Source organism: Nothoprocta perdicaria, unplaced genomic scaffold (genome assembly GCF_003342845.1).
Source record: "Nothoprocta perdicaria isolate Ctin4 unplaced genomic scaffold, notPer1 scaffold_163, whole genome shotgun sequence".
Taxonomy (NCBI): Eukaryota; Metazoa; Chordata; class Aves; order Tinamiformes; family Tinamidae; genus Nothoprocta; species Nothoprocta perdicaria.
Genome location: NW_020454794.1, coordinates 1,005,093 through 1,022,806, shown reverse-complemented (window position 1 = coordinate 1,022,806; position 17,714 = coordinate 1,005,093). Strand labels below are relative to the sequence as shown.

Genomic DNA, 17,714 nt, shown 5'->3' with positions numbered 1-17,714 from the left:
GCAAGGTGCTATTTTTGTCGCTTTATTTGTTGTGGGAACATAATTTTAAAGGATTACATAGTGGGATATAAGAGCTAGCTGTCTTAATATCTGCAGTATTTGCTTGGTTTTAATTTGAAACATAAGATGGCAGGCAGTGCTTCATGGAGTTTTTCTTTTTTAATGTTTCAAACACATCCCCAAACACTTGCTGTCCATGCTGTATACCTACTCATCATACAGCTAATTAAAATAGTCTATTTGCAACAGTTTTTTTCTTTATTTATCAAAATGCTGGCTATCCCCTCAGTAATTTACTTTTGTGGAAAGACAGATACTTCATTTGGAAATACCACATACTGACRTAATTTGTGAAGAAATTGGTAATACTTGTTTTTGTTTCTTATTGATTTTAGACAAGTGGGCGTAAAGAACGGAATGTTTTTTGGGCAAGCAAAAAAGTTGTGTCCAAATCTTCAAGCAGTGTCATATGATTTTGACTCATACAAAGAAGTTGCACAGACAGTATATGAAATACTAGCAAGGTAATGTGTGCTGTAACTTTGCATGATTTTCCATGGTTATGTTGCCTGGCATGTTCTCATCTGCCTCTGCTGAATGCCAGTATTTGAGCTTGGATTTTCGTCTCTATGTTACTCTCCCACTCTCTGAAAACCATTCCTATGTCAGACCTTCCTTTTGTAGTACTTTGTTATTTTGAGCACTCTGTTTTGTCTGAGCACTCTTTTATCTTGGAGCCAAATCCTGTAAATTGTCAGCATCTGATTCCAAGGGAATCATTTTTAAAACTTGCACTGTTTTCACTGTGAGAATTGATTCCTGCTTGGTAGTGAGATACTTCTGAGTGTTTTTTGTTCTTGTTGTTGTTGTTTTAGTTTGGTTTTTTTTTTTTTAAGCAATTTAAATTGCTTACTGGAGTAATTTCTATTAGAAACTACTCTGATTTAAAGTGCACTAGAACAATATTGGAAATCTGTTAGTGTGAGTAAAATATGAATATCCAACTCTCCTTCTCCAGCTGTTCCTCTAAAAGCATGAAGCATGTTGAAATTAGTCTTGCATAATAGTGTTACTGTAATTTGCTGTATTAACAGTTTTAATCTTTGTGTGTGATACTAAATAAGCAGGGAAATACCACCACAAAAGGAAGACTTTATTTGCTACATATTTGTTTTAACAGATGGTGAGCTGTTGCTGGTGTTTCACCTCCTTTACTTTGTGTTGATAGCTATACTCATAACATCGAAGCAGTCAGTTGTGATGAAGCACTAGTAGATATCACTGAAATCCTTACAGAGACCAGGCTGACTCCTGATGAATTTGCAAATGCTATCCGCACCGAAATCAAGGCCCAAACTAAATGCACTGCCTCGGTTGGCATGGGTAAGTCCCTTGAGTCATTTCTGCTATGTAAGATTGGCAAAACAGTAAGTATTCGTGGAATATGGAATATATTGCTGTGGACATTAAATAAGTGTAATAAAAGTGCAAGTGTTTCGTGAATGGAAAGTTTCAAAAAAGGTTTTATAAAATTGCTATCATCTCTGCTTTCTTATTTAAAAAGTATGCTAGAATTCCATCTGCATATTTACACTCATTTTTATAAAATGTTGCTCTGTTTCTTCCAGTAAGTTGAAAAAATGAGAGCAGATACTGTTCCTTGTAAGAGAAAGTAGTARGAGTTTATAGCGTAGCATGATGTAGCGTAGTTACAACTTACTGAAAGCAAAGCTTGTGAAATCTGTAGCAAGTATTGTACACAAAATCACATATCTGAAAATAGTTTCTTTATTTCTTTTTGCATGGCCTTTTCCTTTCTCCTTTGCTTTGTTTTATTTTTTGTTTGCTTGTTTGTTTTTTCCTAATCACATTAGAGTAATGAGCATCCGGGAGTAAATACTGAGTGTACACAAGTGTATAAATCCACTTGTGATGCAAAATGAAATTAATTATTGTAAGTCTTACTGGTACAATTCTTCTTTTTGTTTCTTAAGGCATCATGGTAGTATAGAGACTGTAAATCCCTTGGTTCCTGTTTGTGTCTTGCTCTGACTTGAAACACATTTGTAATCTCTTTTATATTTATTGTGTTGTTGTTTAGTGTGTTCAGTGTGTTATTTTTTTCTGTACAAAGAGAGAAATTGCTTTTTAGAGCATTGTTATCATATTTCTCTTACTGATGAAAAGAGGCAAATACCTATGAGCAAATATTTATTTCTCATCAATTTGTAGTAGGTATTTGGAGAATAATTGGTGTCCTTTATAGAAATTTGTGTGGTGGGTACACAGCAAGGACTTTGTCTTTCAACTCTTAATTCATCACAAAGTAGATGATTTGGGGGATAGTAATGGGGCTGTCGCATGAATGTGGAGACCTGAGTTCAAATACTGGGTCTGACATCTCATATAAGGGATTTCTACGTTACCCAATGGGAAAGTTACACCAATACAATAAAATGTCTAAATGTCTTATAGAAATATCTTAATAGATATGGTTATACCATGGAGATCCCTTCTCTTATTTCTGATTGGCAGTAAATTAAAAGAGGACATGCTTATGCTGGTTGAATAGATTTAATCCCTACCCCAGAAATTTTAGTGGTTAAACTAAACTGACTCAAACGATGCTAGTGAAAGATGATGGTTACCAGCTCCTCTGTAAATATCCCGTGCCTTGGCCTCTCATTTGTTAAGTGAGGTATTAATTTTTTCCCTACTTTAGTATTGTGGGAAAAATATACTGCMGAAGGTGAATCACTGAGATGTTATGGTATTAGAGGCTATGTTGGTCTGCTTGGTAAATAGGAGAAGATCTTCAGAAATCTTTGGTACTCTATAGACAAAACATGGATCCCTGAAGTTAAAGAGAGAATTGAATGAGTCTGTTTTTAATTGTTTCATCAACTTAGTCTCTTAGCAGAAACAGTGCTCATAAGTCTGTATACACTGAATTTGACTGTACCTGCTGTGTTTTTCCTTTAACTGTTGGATTAGAAAATCCTATTGGAAAAGACAGAATTTACCACAGGCATGCTTCAATCTGTTGTTTTCACAGGTTCCAATATTCTGCTGGCCAGAATGGCAACTCGTAAAGCAAAACCAGATGGACAGTATCACTTAAAACCAGAAGAAGTGGATGATTTTATCAGAGGCCAACTTGTTACCAGTCTTCCAGGTACCTGTCTCTTCTTTTACAGAACGTTTTGCCTCCTGAGACTAGAACAGCTGTAACTACAAATCTGTGTTCAGGTTTCAGTCTCAAATATAACAAGATTACGTGTTATTTCAGGATTAAGATCTGAAGGAAAAGATTTACTAATCACGTCTTAGAAGAATCTCAGGGACCTCTTTGTATCTTTTAGTTAATGGTGTACTACAAACTGACAGCATAGGTAGATTTTTCAATAAAGAACAACAAATTTCTTGAATTYCAACTATTTTTGCTCTGTCCTTTGATAAAATGGTTGCATGATTTGCAGTTTTAACAGCACTAATAATTTTGTAATCCATCTGGCACTTCCAAACAAGTTCCAAAGATACAGTGTTTCTACAAGTTTTGTGAAAAATGACAACTGGAAAGTGGGGAGTTATCCAAATTAGTACAGCTTTAGAGGGGCAGGCAGGCAAAATTCAATAGCTATTTTGGCAATAGCTCCAAGTTGTCATATGTACAGCCAGAGAACATGAACATGGCTTTTTTCTTCTTTTCCCCTCTGCTACATTYCGATTCCAATAGGAGAGATTTGACTCTCCTATTGGAATCTGTAATGATTAGATGGGATGCCTGCGGACATGGGAAAGACCTGAGGAAAATGCTGGGCGGGAAGAAAGAAACCTTCCTAGGTTAGGGAAGCTCCTCGAGCAGTAAGAGAAGCTGCAGACAGACAGAATGGATCTGGACTTAGTGCCAAGAAATAGTGATAGGCAGTCATGACATAAGGAATACACCTGTCTAAAAACAGGCTGATGATTTATTTATTATTTTTTAYTTCTAGTGTTCTAGGAAAATAATTAAAGGAGTTGTAAGCTAAAATGTTTTCTGCCATGCAAATCCATAGCGTATTGCTCTTCAGTATGTTATTAACATAGTTTGACACAGATACAATGCAAAAACTGCTGAACACGCCTTATTCATGCTCTGTATGTTAGTGATAGTTGTGCTCAGCCTTCCTGTGCACACACATATTTAGTGCTACGTATTCAAAATGGCAAACTGCTCTGTTTAAGGAAAAAGAAGCAGAGATCTGTCATAATAGGTGAGAGTCACTAAAATGGAGAAGTACTACAAATAGAATTCACGTACGGATGCAGGTGTGCCAGAAATTCTCTTTGCATATCTTCTGTGACCAAACAAACTGCATATACACCACAGTACCCTTGCTTTTCATCATGACTTGTGGGAGATTTTTTTCCCTCCAGGAAAACCATTCATATAGTAACGTGCTTTGACTTGAGTCTTTTAAAGTTTTCACTCATACTTCATGTGTTCATAGCAAAAGCTTCCTAGTGCTTGTAGCAGTATATCACTAAAATAATGAAACAGGTTCTGAAAGATAGAATCTGGCTCCCTGAGGTTTTTGACTTTTGCTGTCTTTGCCCCTGCAAACTTAAAAGGTTTAATATCTGCCAGAAACAAGAGCCTACCTCTCATCAAACCCATAAATATACATAAATTTATCACACTTACATATGTGCAGTTGCCATGGATACATACACTTGCCAGTGGTTGGTAATTCAGAGCACCAGCGATACAGGTGTATGCTGTCACTTGCACTTGAAATAGTGTTTTTCTACCTAGGAAGCAACGAAGCAGTAGTAAAAATATTTGCAGGTTTTCCGTTAGATTAAATCACTTGTATGCAATGGTAAAAACATATTACATGTTGTACACCCTCTCTGGACTGAAGATTGTAATATTCAGAGCTACGTGCACCATAACAGGCAGTACTTTGTCAAGGAGGTTTACAAGCAAAAATCATTCACCTAGAAATAAAGGAAAGGTTCTGCACTGTGGCACCTTAAATGATTTCATTTAAGGTAATAGACATTTTGAAAACTACAGATAAATACAGYATTTCATTTAGTGAAATTTACTTGTTATTATGATATTAATTTGCACCTGCATATTTTAGGTTTAGAARAGACAAATTTGATTCTGTCAAAACCTGACTGTCCTGAATTGTGCGGAGTTAATGGAACTAATGGTTTTCTTTTTAGGAGTTGGTAGGTCAATGGAATCCAAGCTGGTTTCTTTGGGGATTAAAACCTGTGGAGATCTACAGTGTGCTTCAATGTCAAAACTGCAGAAGGAATTTGGTCCAAAAACAGGACAGATGCTTTACAGGTTTTGTCGTGGTTTGGATGATCGACCTGTTCGAACAGAAAAAGAAAGAAAATCTGTTTCAGCAGAAATAAACTATGGAATAAGGTTTACACAGGTAAATTYCAACTTGCTTTCTTTTCTGCTGTGACTTCTTTCAACTATAGGGGTTTCTTTTCATACTCAGATTTTCATTTAGATCAGACCACTTTGATCTGTTACAGCACCATTTTATTGACCAAATAGAAATGAGGAAAATGAAGAAGTAGGAGATCAAAGGGTATAATGGGAGGAGAGCCTGCTGAGATTTGGACTGAAAAGACGAATTAATTCACAAAACTGGCTGTTCTACAGTCGTTGTACCAGTCTAGTGCAGACAACCTGATTGCAGTAGTTTTGTCAGCACCTACTGCATTCTCTTTCATTAAAATGCTAATTATTATTATTATTCATTAAAATTCATTTCATTAAAATACCATAAACATGGCTGTGTCTAGAGCCATCACCAGTTTGGTGCAGTRCAACATTCTGATCCACTTTTTTCGTGTTTTGTTTTGTTCTGCCCGGTAGATCTTATCAAATATTACAAAGGAGTGGTGCTGACAGAATTGTATTAAAATAATTAATTTCTTTATTGAGATATTAAGCATTTGTAGAAATTATGGAATAAATCAGACCTCAGAGTGTTGTGTAGTTCAGCCCCCTGCTCAGATCAGGGTCAGTTACAAGGTCAGACCAGGTTGCTCATGGCTTTATGCAGTCAGGTCCTCTAGAGAGACTACACAGCTCCTCYGGGTAGCTGAGCCACTGCTTGGCTTTCCTTAGGAAAAGGAAATTCCTTTTCCTATAAAATCCTATCCTATAAAATAAGGAAATTTTATTTTCCTTATAAACCCCAAGCACTTCATCTTCTAGGAATATACCTAAAAATTGCTTTATAATTTTTATTGGAAGAAAATGCAGTTACCTCCATAAAGACCTCTTATTTTATCTTAAGACTGTTTTCAGCATGAAAGCTACCATCTTGCCATTCTTCAACTGCATACAGTGTAAACATAAAACACTTAAAATTAGACAGTTGCCTGTGAGTCAGCTTGTTCTTTTCAGTCGAGAAAATCTTACATATTTTTAAGTCTTAGCAATGCACATTTCACCAACTGCCAGAGTTTGTGGATTACATTAATTCTTAATGATTTGCATCATGTATCTGAAAAACAGTGATGTTCTAAACAGTGGAATGTTGGCTTTTCCTTTTAGCCTAAGGAAGCAGAAGCTTTCCTTCTGAGCCTCTCGGAAGAAATCCAACGTAGGCTGGAAGCTGCTGGTATGAAGGGTAAACGGTTGACTCTAAAGATTATGGTCAGAAAGGCTGGGGCACCGGTGGAGCCTGCAAAATATGGAGGCCACGGAATCTGTGATAATATTGCCAGGTAACTATGCATCAAGACATGAATAGGCAGAAGCAGGTATCAGCCTCCTCCTGCAGGCTGAAACTTTCAGGAAAATAGAAATTTTAGAGATGCTTAGTACYTTTCTGTCTGCTTATCAAACCTACATCAGGTATAGAATCCTATCCTCAGTTCTGGTGTTTTGCTCTACATACACAATCCTTCAGTCATCAGTACTATCAGAAATTGAAAGGCACAGGAGAAAAGATTGCAGTTTTTGGAGGTAGCCGGCATGGGAAAGAAAGAATCTGACTCCTCAAGTGCATTCTTTGTGGTTTGAAAATGCTTTCTTGAAAGAATGTGCTCTTGTGTGCCGGACACTACTTAAAAAATAAGTGGTTTAGTGAAATATGTTCAAGGAATTATTGTGGTTATCCATTTCCATAGCCAAGGTTATCCATTTCTCTTGATGGGGATGTACATTTTCCTCCCTCTTGGAAAGAAGAGGCTTAATATCTGGCTTAATAATCCATAATTTAATATTATTCTTGTTTTGATAATAGTCTCATGAAATATTGTAGCTTGTAAAGGCTTTTGATCTTTTAAAACTTTTATCTTCAAACRATAGCCCGTATGTAACATGTATGTTGTTAGTGTCCACATTCATTGTCCTCAATATTGGAGCTCTTTTTCCTTTTGCAGTGCTTGCAGAAGTCGTGTTGACACCCTGCACCCTGCAGCATGTGCAGCRATGGTTTCATTCCTTGCAGTGACCAGCTGAGTTGAAACGTGCTGCTGCAAGCTGTTCCCCTCAGCCGTGTGGTGGTTGTTTTTCTTGAGGAGCTTCCTGCTATTCCTTGATAGCTCTTTAATCTCATGTTGATTGTGACAGTTGGAGTCGATTCTCGAGGAAAAATGCCTTTGTCTTGTCAAGATGGGTGTCTGATCATTACTCTGCTCCTTCAGCACATGGGGACTAGGGACAGTAATTGCAGAATTGCTTGTTACAGAAGCCTCTGAGGCCGTTTAGCATCCTGAGGATCCAACTTGTCATCAGACATCGTGTACTACAGAGATTCATCTCAGTACAGACATATTTCTTGGTGTCAAATCTCTCTGCTATTTCTTTCACCAGTAAGTCTGCAAAGAATATTTTTCACTGCTAGAAGGGAAAAGACCCTTGGCAACTGGTGTGGAGGTAGGAAGGCTGGATCTCTTAAAACTGTGTCTCTAAATCTTGAATTCAGAGTGGCCATTTTTCCTAGCATTTCAGTTGTTTGAAAAGGCAACAAGTCTCTTGTCCTTAAGAGYGTTATTCTTTCATGTAGTCATCAGTTCCTCCTCAGGATGATCTCTGAAGGTCCCTTCCAACCTCAGCRATTCTGTGATTCTATGTTCAGAAGTGCCTTTGTTTCCTTGTGGCTTGTTACCAGTGTAGGGATGTGTCTTTCTGCTTGGTCTCATCATGACGTTGTTGGTCTTACCAAGATGCTGCCCTGTCTCTGGTGAACAAGGGTGACCCAGCTACTGAGCCAGGACGGTCAGTCAATAGTCACTGTCAAAGGAACCGTCAGCTTCCTTKGAACTTCAGCCTTCAGCTTCTACAAGCAACTTCCTTTGTGTTTTAGAGCTGAACAGCAGCATGGGCTTGCACAGTGTCTCTTCTGTCCTTGTGAGCTTATGACTTACAGTTCTGCTCCAACATGCTGTATTAGAAAACAGAACAGTGGTATTTCTACACTGACATCTTAAGTCCTGGTGGTACCATAGGATCTTCTAAAATATATGTATTTTACATAGCGCCTTATAAAAGATTTTTCTGGAACGGTGTAGCTTTAGCTCTAGCCTCCATTTCTCCCTAATGAATTGCTGTTTAATCATTGAGTTGATCTGCTTTCTTCTTTGCTTTGAACATTGGCCTCTAAGGCTTAGGGAGTCCTTCATATCCTTCATACCAAGAAAACTTTTCATTTTGGCAGGACCAGAGCTTTCCAGAGATTACTTGGCCATTCATGTCAAATTCTGACAGATCCCAGACCCTGTAACCAGACAGCATCAAAGTGGGCAGTAGGTTGTCATGAGGGCACCCGGGAAATACCAAAACATCATCTGGAATTTCCTTGTCCCTGGTGCCCATTCCACCAGAGTTAACACTGCGACAGGGACCTCAGTGCGAAAGATTTCCATCCCCCTAATATGAGGATTAGCTACCTGCAAGTCAGACCATAAGCTCCTCAAATAGTGTGTCGTGGGGTACCCGGAGCTGCCAAGTGCCCTGCCAGGCACTTCCAACTGCAATTGCTGCCACTCGGCAGCTCGGTAGCAGTGGGTGAGAAGCCGCTGTGCGAACTTGCSTGGGTACTTGCCCTGTCCCTTGTAGGTTTGGGGTGTTGAGGGGAGCTGTAACCTGCTTGTAACCTCCTACACCTACTTCTGCCGCCTTCTGGAGCTCTTGCCTTGGAGTTTTGTCATCTGAGAGGAAGTTGAAGCGCTGGTGAGCAAACCCCTCCCTGGGGACTGTGAGCTGTGCTTAGCCAAGGGCCCGGCCCGGGAGCACTTGTGCAGGTACTGCAAGGGGAAACGCTCCTGCCTGCCTCCAGCTYGCAGCATGAATGTAAATCTGTCCCAGGACAAATTAATGTCGGGGCTGCACACCCTCAGAATGGTCAATCAGGAAGTAATTTGTCTTTCTGTAGAACGTGCTTTGACTTAACTACCTTTAAAAAGAAATCACAGAACAAAAAAAGTGAGTTCTGTTTCTGCATGCTAAAAAATTATGATGTGTCAGGGTTTTTTTTTGAAGCCTTCTCTGTAATAAATACAGAATTGTTTTATTTAGGATTTGTGAAATAGTTGCTTTTAAAAAAATCTTTGTGTTCATTGTAGGACTGTGACTCTAGACCATGCAACAGACAGTGCAAAAATAATTGGGAAAGAAACTCTGAATATGTTTCACACCATGAAACTGAACATATCAGATATGCGAGGGGTGAGTCCATGTGAAAAACAGAATTTTTCTTCGTCAAATTTCTTTGTCATCTTTAATAAAATTTCGTTAATGCAAAGCTTGTGTGAATTAGCCTATACAATCATATTGGTTTTTATATTTATTTTTTGAGAAAGAAAACAGTTAAGCTATTTGTATATTTAATACGACATGGATTAATCTGCAACTTGCAGCCTGAAGTAACAAAATTTGACTGTATCATTTGCAGTTGTATTAGCCTGTATAGATTTGATTTCGTCATAGAATTTTCACTAAACTTTGGCACAATTATTAGGAAAGCAGCAAATATAAATAGTGCTGATAATGCCTGACAGAGATCGAGACCATAGCAGAACACTACTGTAGACTTAAATCCAGAGGAGTTACCCAGAGTTGGCCTTTGCCTGAGGGTGGAACTGCTGGCTCTGTCACAGCACGGCTCGGTTGGGAGGCTCGTCCTCCTTGCAGTGGTTCTGTCACAGCGCTGTGAAGCCATAATGAGAATATATTGGCACGAGCCATTTGTTAACACTGAGCACAGCAGACTCTGTAAAGCAAAACTGCACTTACAGGTGTAGAAGCAGGTTCTTGAATCACAGCGTTGCCTTGCAAAGTCAGGTCTGTAGCTTCTTCGTGGGAYTGATGAAATCATAGAATCCTCTCCTTGTCTTGCTTTGGAGAATTCTTCTTTAGAGTTAGAATCCAGTGAGTGCTGTATTAGTTGTTTTGCAGAACAGGATGCTTCCTCTGACCARGTGGGGCTCTCTTGGGTTCTGGAGGTTCCTCGTGGTTCTAGCTTAGGTGCAGGTCCAGGTACGGTCCCTGGGTGGTTCCATTTCAGCTGGCTTCAGACATCTCCCTTATACAGAAAGTGGGTCATGCTGTTAAAGGGCTCTTTTTCCCCCCTCTGTCTTTAGAAAGGTCCTAGAGTGATAATCTTAGATGTAAGTGCCTACATTTGGGCAGGTGAATCCACTTGCTTATCCAGCAGATTAAGATTGCACTTTAATGCTGCTGTACTTCCAGAAAAAGGAAAAATAAACACAATGTTGATTGCAAAGACTGATGTTATAGAGCTAAATCTGGAAAGGTTTAAAAGTATAAAAATAAAAGTGAAAAGAAAAGTTTACAGTGATGTTTTAATATCCCCTTAACTGCAGCTAATAAACATGTAAGCCTTGCTGTGTAATTATAGAAAAAAAAAAAGAAATATATGCACTAGCTCGTTCTTGCTTTCTGAGCCCTTTTCTCTTCAGAGTTACAGAGAATTAGCCATACACTTGCACAAGGTACCAGTAGAGTTTTTGAACAGAATGTTCTAGTGTTTTAAAATAAACTGATTTTTCAAAACTAGGAATATATCTTCTGTGATAAAGAGTACATTCATCAAAGTGCTTTCATCCAYTGAGGCTTTGCAAGGACCATTTCTAGAAGGGAAACATTTTCTCGTCTTTGGACTCCAGTGCTAAATTTAGTATAGATTGTGCTGAGAAGCAAAGAAAATTCCTTCTGGTGTATGTAGCCAGATTTAACAGTAATCAGTTTTCCTGGTTCTGTACTTCTTAGTGTCAGAGAAATTTTACAATAAATGCATTGTTTTATCATCCAGTTGTCAGCATTGTTCTTTATCGGAAAAGATTTTTTTTTTGTAACTTCTTAGCTTTTGGATTGTGGTGAATAATCCTGGGATTTTTTGGGGATGTTTTCTGTAGCTATGCATATTTCAACATACTGCTTATTAATTTTACATATCTTTTAAAACTTCATTAAGTGAATGTATTAATGTCTTGSGTTTAGGTTGGAATTCAGGTACAGCAGTTAGTTCCCATCAATCAGACTACTTCAGCTCACTCCACAGTACGATCTGGACACTTACCTGGTGGATCCCATTCAGTCATTGATCTTTTCCATGTCCAGAAAGCAAAAAAGTGCTCAGAAGAAGAACATAAGGAAGGTTAGTACGATTTTTACTTTGCATTTGTGATAGTGATCAATTCTTAATGGGTTAAATGTAGTTTATCACTCTGAATACTTATTCAATATTATACAGATTGCTTAAGATAAACTCTTTGAGAACATGTATTGTTGCTGCAAATAAAATTGCTGTAAATAAAAAATGGTATTAGTTCAATTTTTTAAGTAAATAGCAACAGAGTATGCTTAAGTTTTATAATAATGCCTGCTGCTGTGTAAACTGCTCAGTAATGAAAAGTTAGCTTTTCATTAACCATCATTAATTGGAAATTAGCTTGAGTGTGGCTCAAAATTTCAAGGTATTTTTAACAAGCTGATCATTCTGTATCTTGTTTTCATGGGTATAGTGATTGTGGCTGCTATGGACCTTGAGATATCTTCAGATTCAAGAACCTGCACTTTTCTTCCACCTCGCGGTACTCACCTGGCCTCTGGTCTCAGTTCTAATGCCAATAAGCCCGAGTCTGCTGTCAAATGGAACGGCCTACATTCTCCCATCAGCGTCAAATCCAGGCTCAATTTGAGCATTGAGGTTCCATCTGCTTCCCAGGTAAAACCTGAGAATATAGAATATGTGCTGTATATATTCAGTACTTTATGGGAATGATGGTCTGATTTGGAGAGAACAAGAAAAGTTGCCTCTTTTTTTTCCTTTTTTTTTTTTTTTTTTTTTTAAAAAGAACACCAGTGGAGTAGAATACATGGTACAAGATTGTTACTGATGCCAGACTATTTTGCCTTAATAAAAGGGTTTGTAAAGCAGTCTTTTAGAGGCTCTCTTGAAGATGTAGTATTATATTAATTCAAAGGAGAAAAACTTAATCTTCCAGTATCTATTTTCCTTTGCCTGTACTTGTCAAAGGACTGAAATAGATGGAAATGGAAAACATGCTGAGACTACAATATTCAAAAGTATTATCATCCGCATAGTATAATCTAAGGTTTTTAGAGTAACACAAAGTGTAATTCTAAAGAACTTGAAAACACTTTGGAAGAATTTACATCAAATAAATTAGACACAATTTGGAGTTACTGCTTAATGTTTATATGATTATGATACAGTGTAGATTTGTAAATCCCCCTTTATTATGTTGCCAAAATTATTTCTGAATAGCTAAAGAATTACCAATGAAGAATTTTGTCCAGTGCTTTCTGTCACTTTGATAAAGGCAGAGCTTTTAACCGTTTCACTTTTTTTTTATAGTAGCAGTATTCTTTGCCACCAAGCCAATAAATGATGATCAAGTCTTGTTCTGCACTTACATATTTAGTCATGTCTCCCATGCCTATCTTTAAAGTACACTGTAGATCTCTCTTTAAGCTTGAGTCAGTGAGAAGGAGCTGAATGGTAAATAGTTTTATGCTTCCTCTTAACCCTTCTGCAATGACTGTCCTCTTAAGTGTCTGCCTAAAAAAAGTGTCAAACTTCCATGCAAATCAGACTGTGCAACTTCCTGGCTTTTTTTTTTTCCCAAATTTTCCTCAAATTATGTTGAAGCTAAGTTAGACATTTAAGATTTGTATAGAACATCATCTTTTTTTTTAAGATGAGAGGAAGACAGTCTTTATTTATGTAAAGCATCTCTATTTGCTTTTCTGGTTTCATCTCTTTATGAGAGTCAGTTAAGAGCAAGTTGCACTGACTTCTGTAGGAGTTTTCAGTGAAAGCATTCTTAAATGCTTTCCTGTAAAATACTGCTGTAATTTAAATCTGTAAACTGTTTTTTTTTTTTTTTATGTTCTGCTAGCAGCTTCCCCACATATTCATACACTTGTGGAACAGATCATGCTTTTGGCAGACAAGTGTTTCTGCAAAGCAGTGCTCAGGCAGCACAGGACCTAAAGGCAGCCTGATTGCACAGTGTGCAACTCTGTTTACTGAGCATCTCTTATAGAGCTCKTATAGAAATAGTATACATGAAGGAGAGAAGAATATGCAGAGGAGTTCCTAAAGCTTTCGTGCCCTTTCTGTCCAGCGTCCTTGTTCTCCTTCTGCTTTGTAATTACARTATAACATGGAATTCAGTCCAGAGAAAGAGAAGGAGTTCTGACAGAGTCCCAAGCTCCTCTTTATGTTGTGTGTTCTAGGAGTGGAACAGGAAGCTATTACACACACTGGAATATGTGTATAGAGCATACATATATACGTAGCAAATGTGGAAGGAAGAAACACCAGAAACACCATGTAGACTTAAATAAGCAGAAAGGTTAATCGCCTGGAGAGCTTTCCTGAAAGCATTTCYTTGATACAGGTCGAGTAGCTTTTCATAGGTCCTTGTCCTTGTTCTGCAGATCTTGAATGTGGTCATGAGATCCAAATGTKCTTCCTAGAGGTGAAAGATGAAGTTTTTCATTGCCCCTGTGGAGTCCTGGTTAGCAGCACTTGCAAGCCAGCATTGACCTTCATTTACCCAGTCCATTCTACTTGTGAGAAAAATAATGCTGTAGATCTTCTTGTCAGTTGTGTTTAGTACCATTTATAGCAAGCGAAAGCTTGAATATAAACTCRTTTCCAAAATCAGTGACAAAAATGTGAGGGTATAACAATATAATTAATAACAGTAATTTAAATTGGTAACATGTGCCACATGTTACCTAGAACTATATAAAAAAGGAAGTTAATGGCTTACTGCTTTGAATGGAACGCCAGTTTTGTRTTGTTACGAACATTTTGCCTATACTTATTTTTGGTTTTATTGTTAGATGGTTATAGAGGAAAAAATTGTATGGAATTTGTGATGAGTATACTAAATTTTGAGAAAAGATAAAAGTGAGCACTCATATGCACTGAACTATTTTCAAGCTTGATTACACTTTGCTGTTGCAGTGTGTATTAATCAGATTCTGTAGTAAGTTCACACATACAAATTACGATAAAAATGTACTTTGTTTTTTGAGATTCAGGTGTTCTTGAGCAACTATTCTGAGTTACATTAACACTGATTTTGGGTTTTTTTCCTCAGAAAAACGTAACAATTGTTTTATATAATTTGTAGCTAGATAAGTCCGTGCTGGAAGCTCTGCCGCCCGATCTCCGAGAACAAGTGGAGCAAATTTACGCGGCGCAGCAGGGCGAAACGCCCGGAGAGAGTAGGAGGGAGCCYGTGAACGGCTGCAGCAGCGCCGTGGTGCCGCAGCCCCTGGGAACGGTGCTGCTGCAGATCCCGGAGCCGCACGGAGCAAGCGCCGAGGCGGGCCTTAGTGTCATTGCCCTGCCCGCCTTCTCCCAGGTAGGATGTTGGCRGGACAGCAGGAGACTCTGCACCCGCAGGAGGAGTTAGCAGCTGGATTCTGGAGGCACAGTTAGGAGAATCTGTGGTTACTCGAGAGGAATTAGGGTCCTTCAGTATCTTCAGTAAAGTCTGTTTTAAAATACGCCTTTATCAGCCCCAAACATAATATGATATTTTTTGGAGATATATATAGCCATCAGTATGCCTGTGTTTTTGCCGTTATTTAATATAAACGCCCCTCAACTACCCTTAGCTTTGCAGTCCAGTGTGTAAATAGCCTTTTTCAGCATTGCAGCTGTTAACACTGCCCCATCAATCTAAAGCAGTCCTAAAAGGAGCTTAGCTAGTCACAGGAGACTCAACGCTGTTCTAAAAGGATGTTTTGGTGGTGTGAAGCCAACGTTCCAGCCTCTGTAGATGTGGTGATTTTAAGCATCTTCCTGGGAGAAGGTGAGACATGGCCAAAGACTGTGTGTGTCTCCATAATTTTAAATACACTTCTGTGCAGCAGTTGAGGGAAGTGAAAAGGTGTTTCTCCAAATGCTGGCCTGAAGCAGGAGCAGGCTGCAGAAATGGTGCTCCCAGTCATAGTGCTCCCTTCAGTCTAAGACAGTCCTGATCAGATGCAGGGTAAATGAATCAAAGATTGCACTGCCTAGAAATAAAATGTCTTGTAGAGAGATCATTTAAAATAGAGCAGCGTCAACAGTAATTTTATTTTTCCATTTGCTGTGCCATTGCTGTTCTCAAAGTGATATCATCTAATCAGATTTATAATGAGATTCTCGTTGTTTATAAGCAGTAATGCTGCTTAGCTAAAAGGAACGAAGAGAAAATTGGATATAAATTGCTGAGCTGTTTTTTTGGTAAATGGTAGGTACCACGTATTTATTATTTAAAAGAGTTGTAGTCCATTSAGTTATTAAAAATGCCTTCACTTTGCTCAAAAAGGAAAGTGATCAATTTTGAACTGATGGGCTCCAAAGCAGTTGGGTCAGTTTTCATTCCTGAGCTGCTGAGCTGGGCTCTCCCCTATAGACATTTTGGAAGAGCAGTGTAGGATCTTTCCATAGTTTAAATTACACAGTTAAACTTTTGCTTATCCAGGAGTGTTCTGTGAACATGTGGGTTAAATTATACTGTGCAGATACACAGAAATGCATATACATAGAAGTGCACACACGCACTTAAGGGTCATTTTCACTTAAATGATTCAACAAACTTAAGTGTGACAGGCTCCATATGTAGAAATATCACAAGTAACTCYAAACTGAGCACTATAGTAGCTCAGCAACTGTGAATAATGCCCTGCCGTGTTTTATAGCTTAGCTWGGAATGTTTTCAGCTGCTTGTTTCTTCTTGGTAAACTGCATTTAAATGATCCGGTGTCAGGTTAGGTGGCTGGCAGTGATTTATTCTTTAGAAACACATGGAAAATGCCCTCTTTCAGGTAAGRCTGTCCTTTAATAAGGGTGAAAATAGGTTGGATTCATTTTAAGCAGCTGAAAAAAATCTTTCAAATTTTAGAAGCAGGCACACCTGCAAAAGCTGAATCCTATTAAAAGCAAAAGATGCAAAAAATAAATGCTAGAGATGCCTTGAAGTGAATGGCAGTTGTAGTAGCAGAGTTAATTGCTGCTAGCAAATTTCCCCTCCTTTTTTCCACTGGCTAAACACAGTATAGATTGCTTTTAAGAAAATTCACACAGCACGTCAGAATGCCAGTGGCTGCTTGCTGAGGTAACAGGTCTATTTGTAAGACCCAGGTTTCCCTTGTGAAAATGATGTGAAAGCCCTGTTAGGACACTGGCTGTACAGTAATTACCTCAAAGTCCAATTAATTAAAGTAAGTTTCATATGAATTTGACTGAAAGGTCTTCTAATTGTGAATTCTACTTGGATTGCTTTCAGTGGGCAATGGAAAAAAATGTCCAGTCCACTCAACTGCTTATTTCTGCAGGAATAATTTGGTCCTGCAGTTGAACAGTTGCAATGAATGCAGCACATTAGCACTGTGCCTCCCAAAGTCCTGGCTTTTGAATGCTTAACCCTAGAAGGATAACGCTTTGCAATAGTTTTCTTAAGGAGGAGTTTTCTTAAGTATTTGAAGCGTTGAAAGCTTCAGAGTTAATGGGCTGCGTTTCGCTGTAATGCTCTGTTGGGTGGTGCTGCCTGAGGCCAGAGTTGCTCCCGTTTCTGCCTTTTCCAAGTGTGTGTTTCATGGGGGGGAAATGTGGGTGTTGGCACCCGGAGGTCTAGAAGTACTGGGCTAATGTAGTGACACTTGGACCTGTGGAGGGATGTTCACATTTATTGCCTGCATAAGTTAGAGATAATGCCTGTGAACAGCACAGCCCCCTTCCCTTGACAAATATTTACGTATTTGACCTAAAAATGAGGTGTAATTATGTRCATGAACATAAAAGCATAATAATTATTCAAATACTTCTTAACTTTCTCTGAAAAAGTGAAAACTTGCCCAGTAAAGGCCATCTGTGTCCCTGCCACGTTCACTTCCTACTGACAAGGAAGTTTTTGAAAATAGAGCCTCTGGCTAACAGCAGAAACTGCCTTGTGCCCTTAGAATCTGAGATTACTAATACCAGTTTTTAATCCTTTTTTTTTTGTCTGTACTCATCTCAGAGTGAAGGGGGCCCTCCCCCTGAACAAACGTAGTCTTCCTAATAATAGGTTGGCTTTTCTGAAATGCTTTTTGCAGATCACCAGTTGAAAACACTGCCCAAGAATTTTGGGTAACTGAGAATGCAATARTGGCAGCAGTGTGCCACTGATCTGCCGCTTTGTCCAAGCAG

The 17,714-nt window shown here is 38.5% G+C and overlaps 1 protein-coding gene across 2 annotated transcripts in view; it reads left to right on the top strand.

Moving 5' to 3' along the window:
• The window catches only part of REV1 (REV1, DNA directed polymerase), a 43,708-nt gene that overhangs the window by 20,999 nt on the left and 4,995 nt on the right, over positions 1 to 17,714 (top strand). For both annotated transcript variants that reach the window (XM_026035638.1, XM_026035636.1), the window contains exons 9-17: positions 396 to 524; positions 1,229 to 1,383; positions 3,056 to 3,175; positions 5,218 to 5,438; positions 6,578 to 6,750; positions 9,595 to 9,697; positions 11,492 to 11,648; positions 12,016 to 12,218; positions 14,665 to 14,898. In XM_026035638.1, the coding sequence (XP_025891423.1) occupies positions 396 to 524; positions 1,229 to 1,383; positions 3,056 to 3,175; positions 5,218 to 5,438; positions 6,578 to 6,750; positions 9,595 to 9,697; positions 11,492 to 11,648; positions 12,016 to 12,218; positions 14,665 to 14,898 (1,495 nt within the window). The remainder of the gene's footprint in view (positions 1 to 395; positions 525 to 1,228; positions 1,384 to 3,055; positions 3,176 to 5,217; positions 5,439 to 6,577; positions 6,751 to 9,594; positions 9,698 to 11,491; positions 11,649 to 12,015; positions 12,219 to 14,664; positions 14,899 to 17,714) is intronic.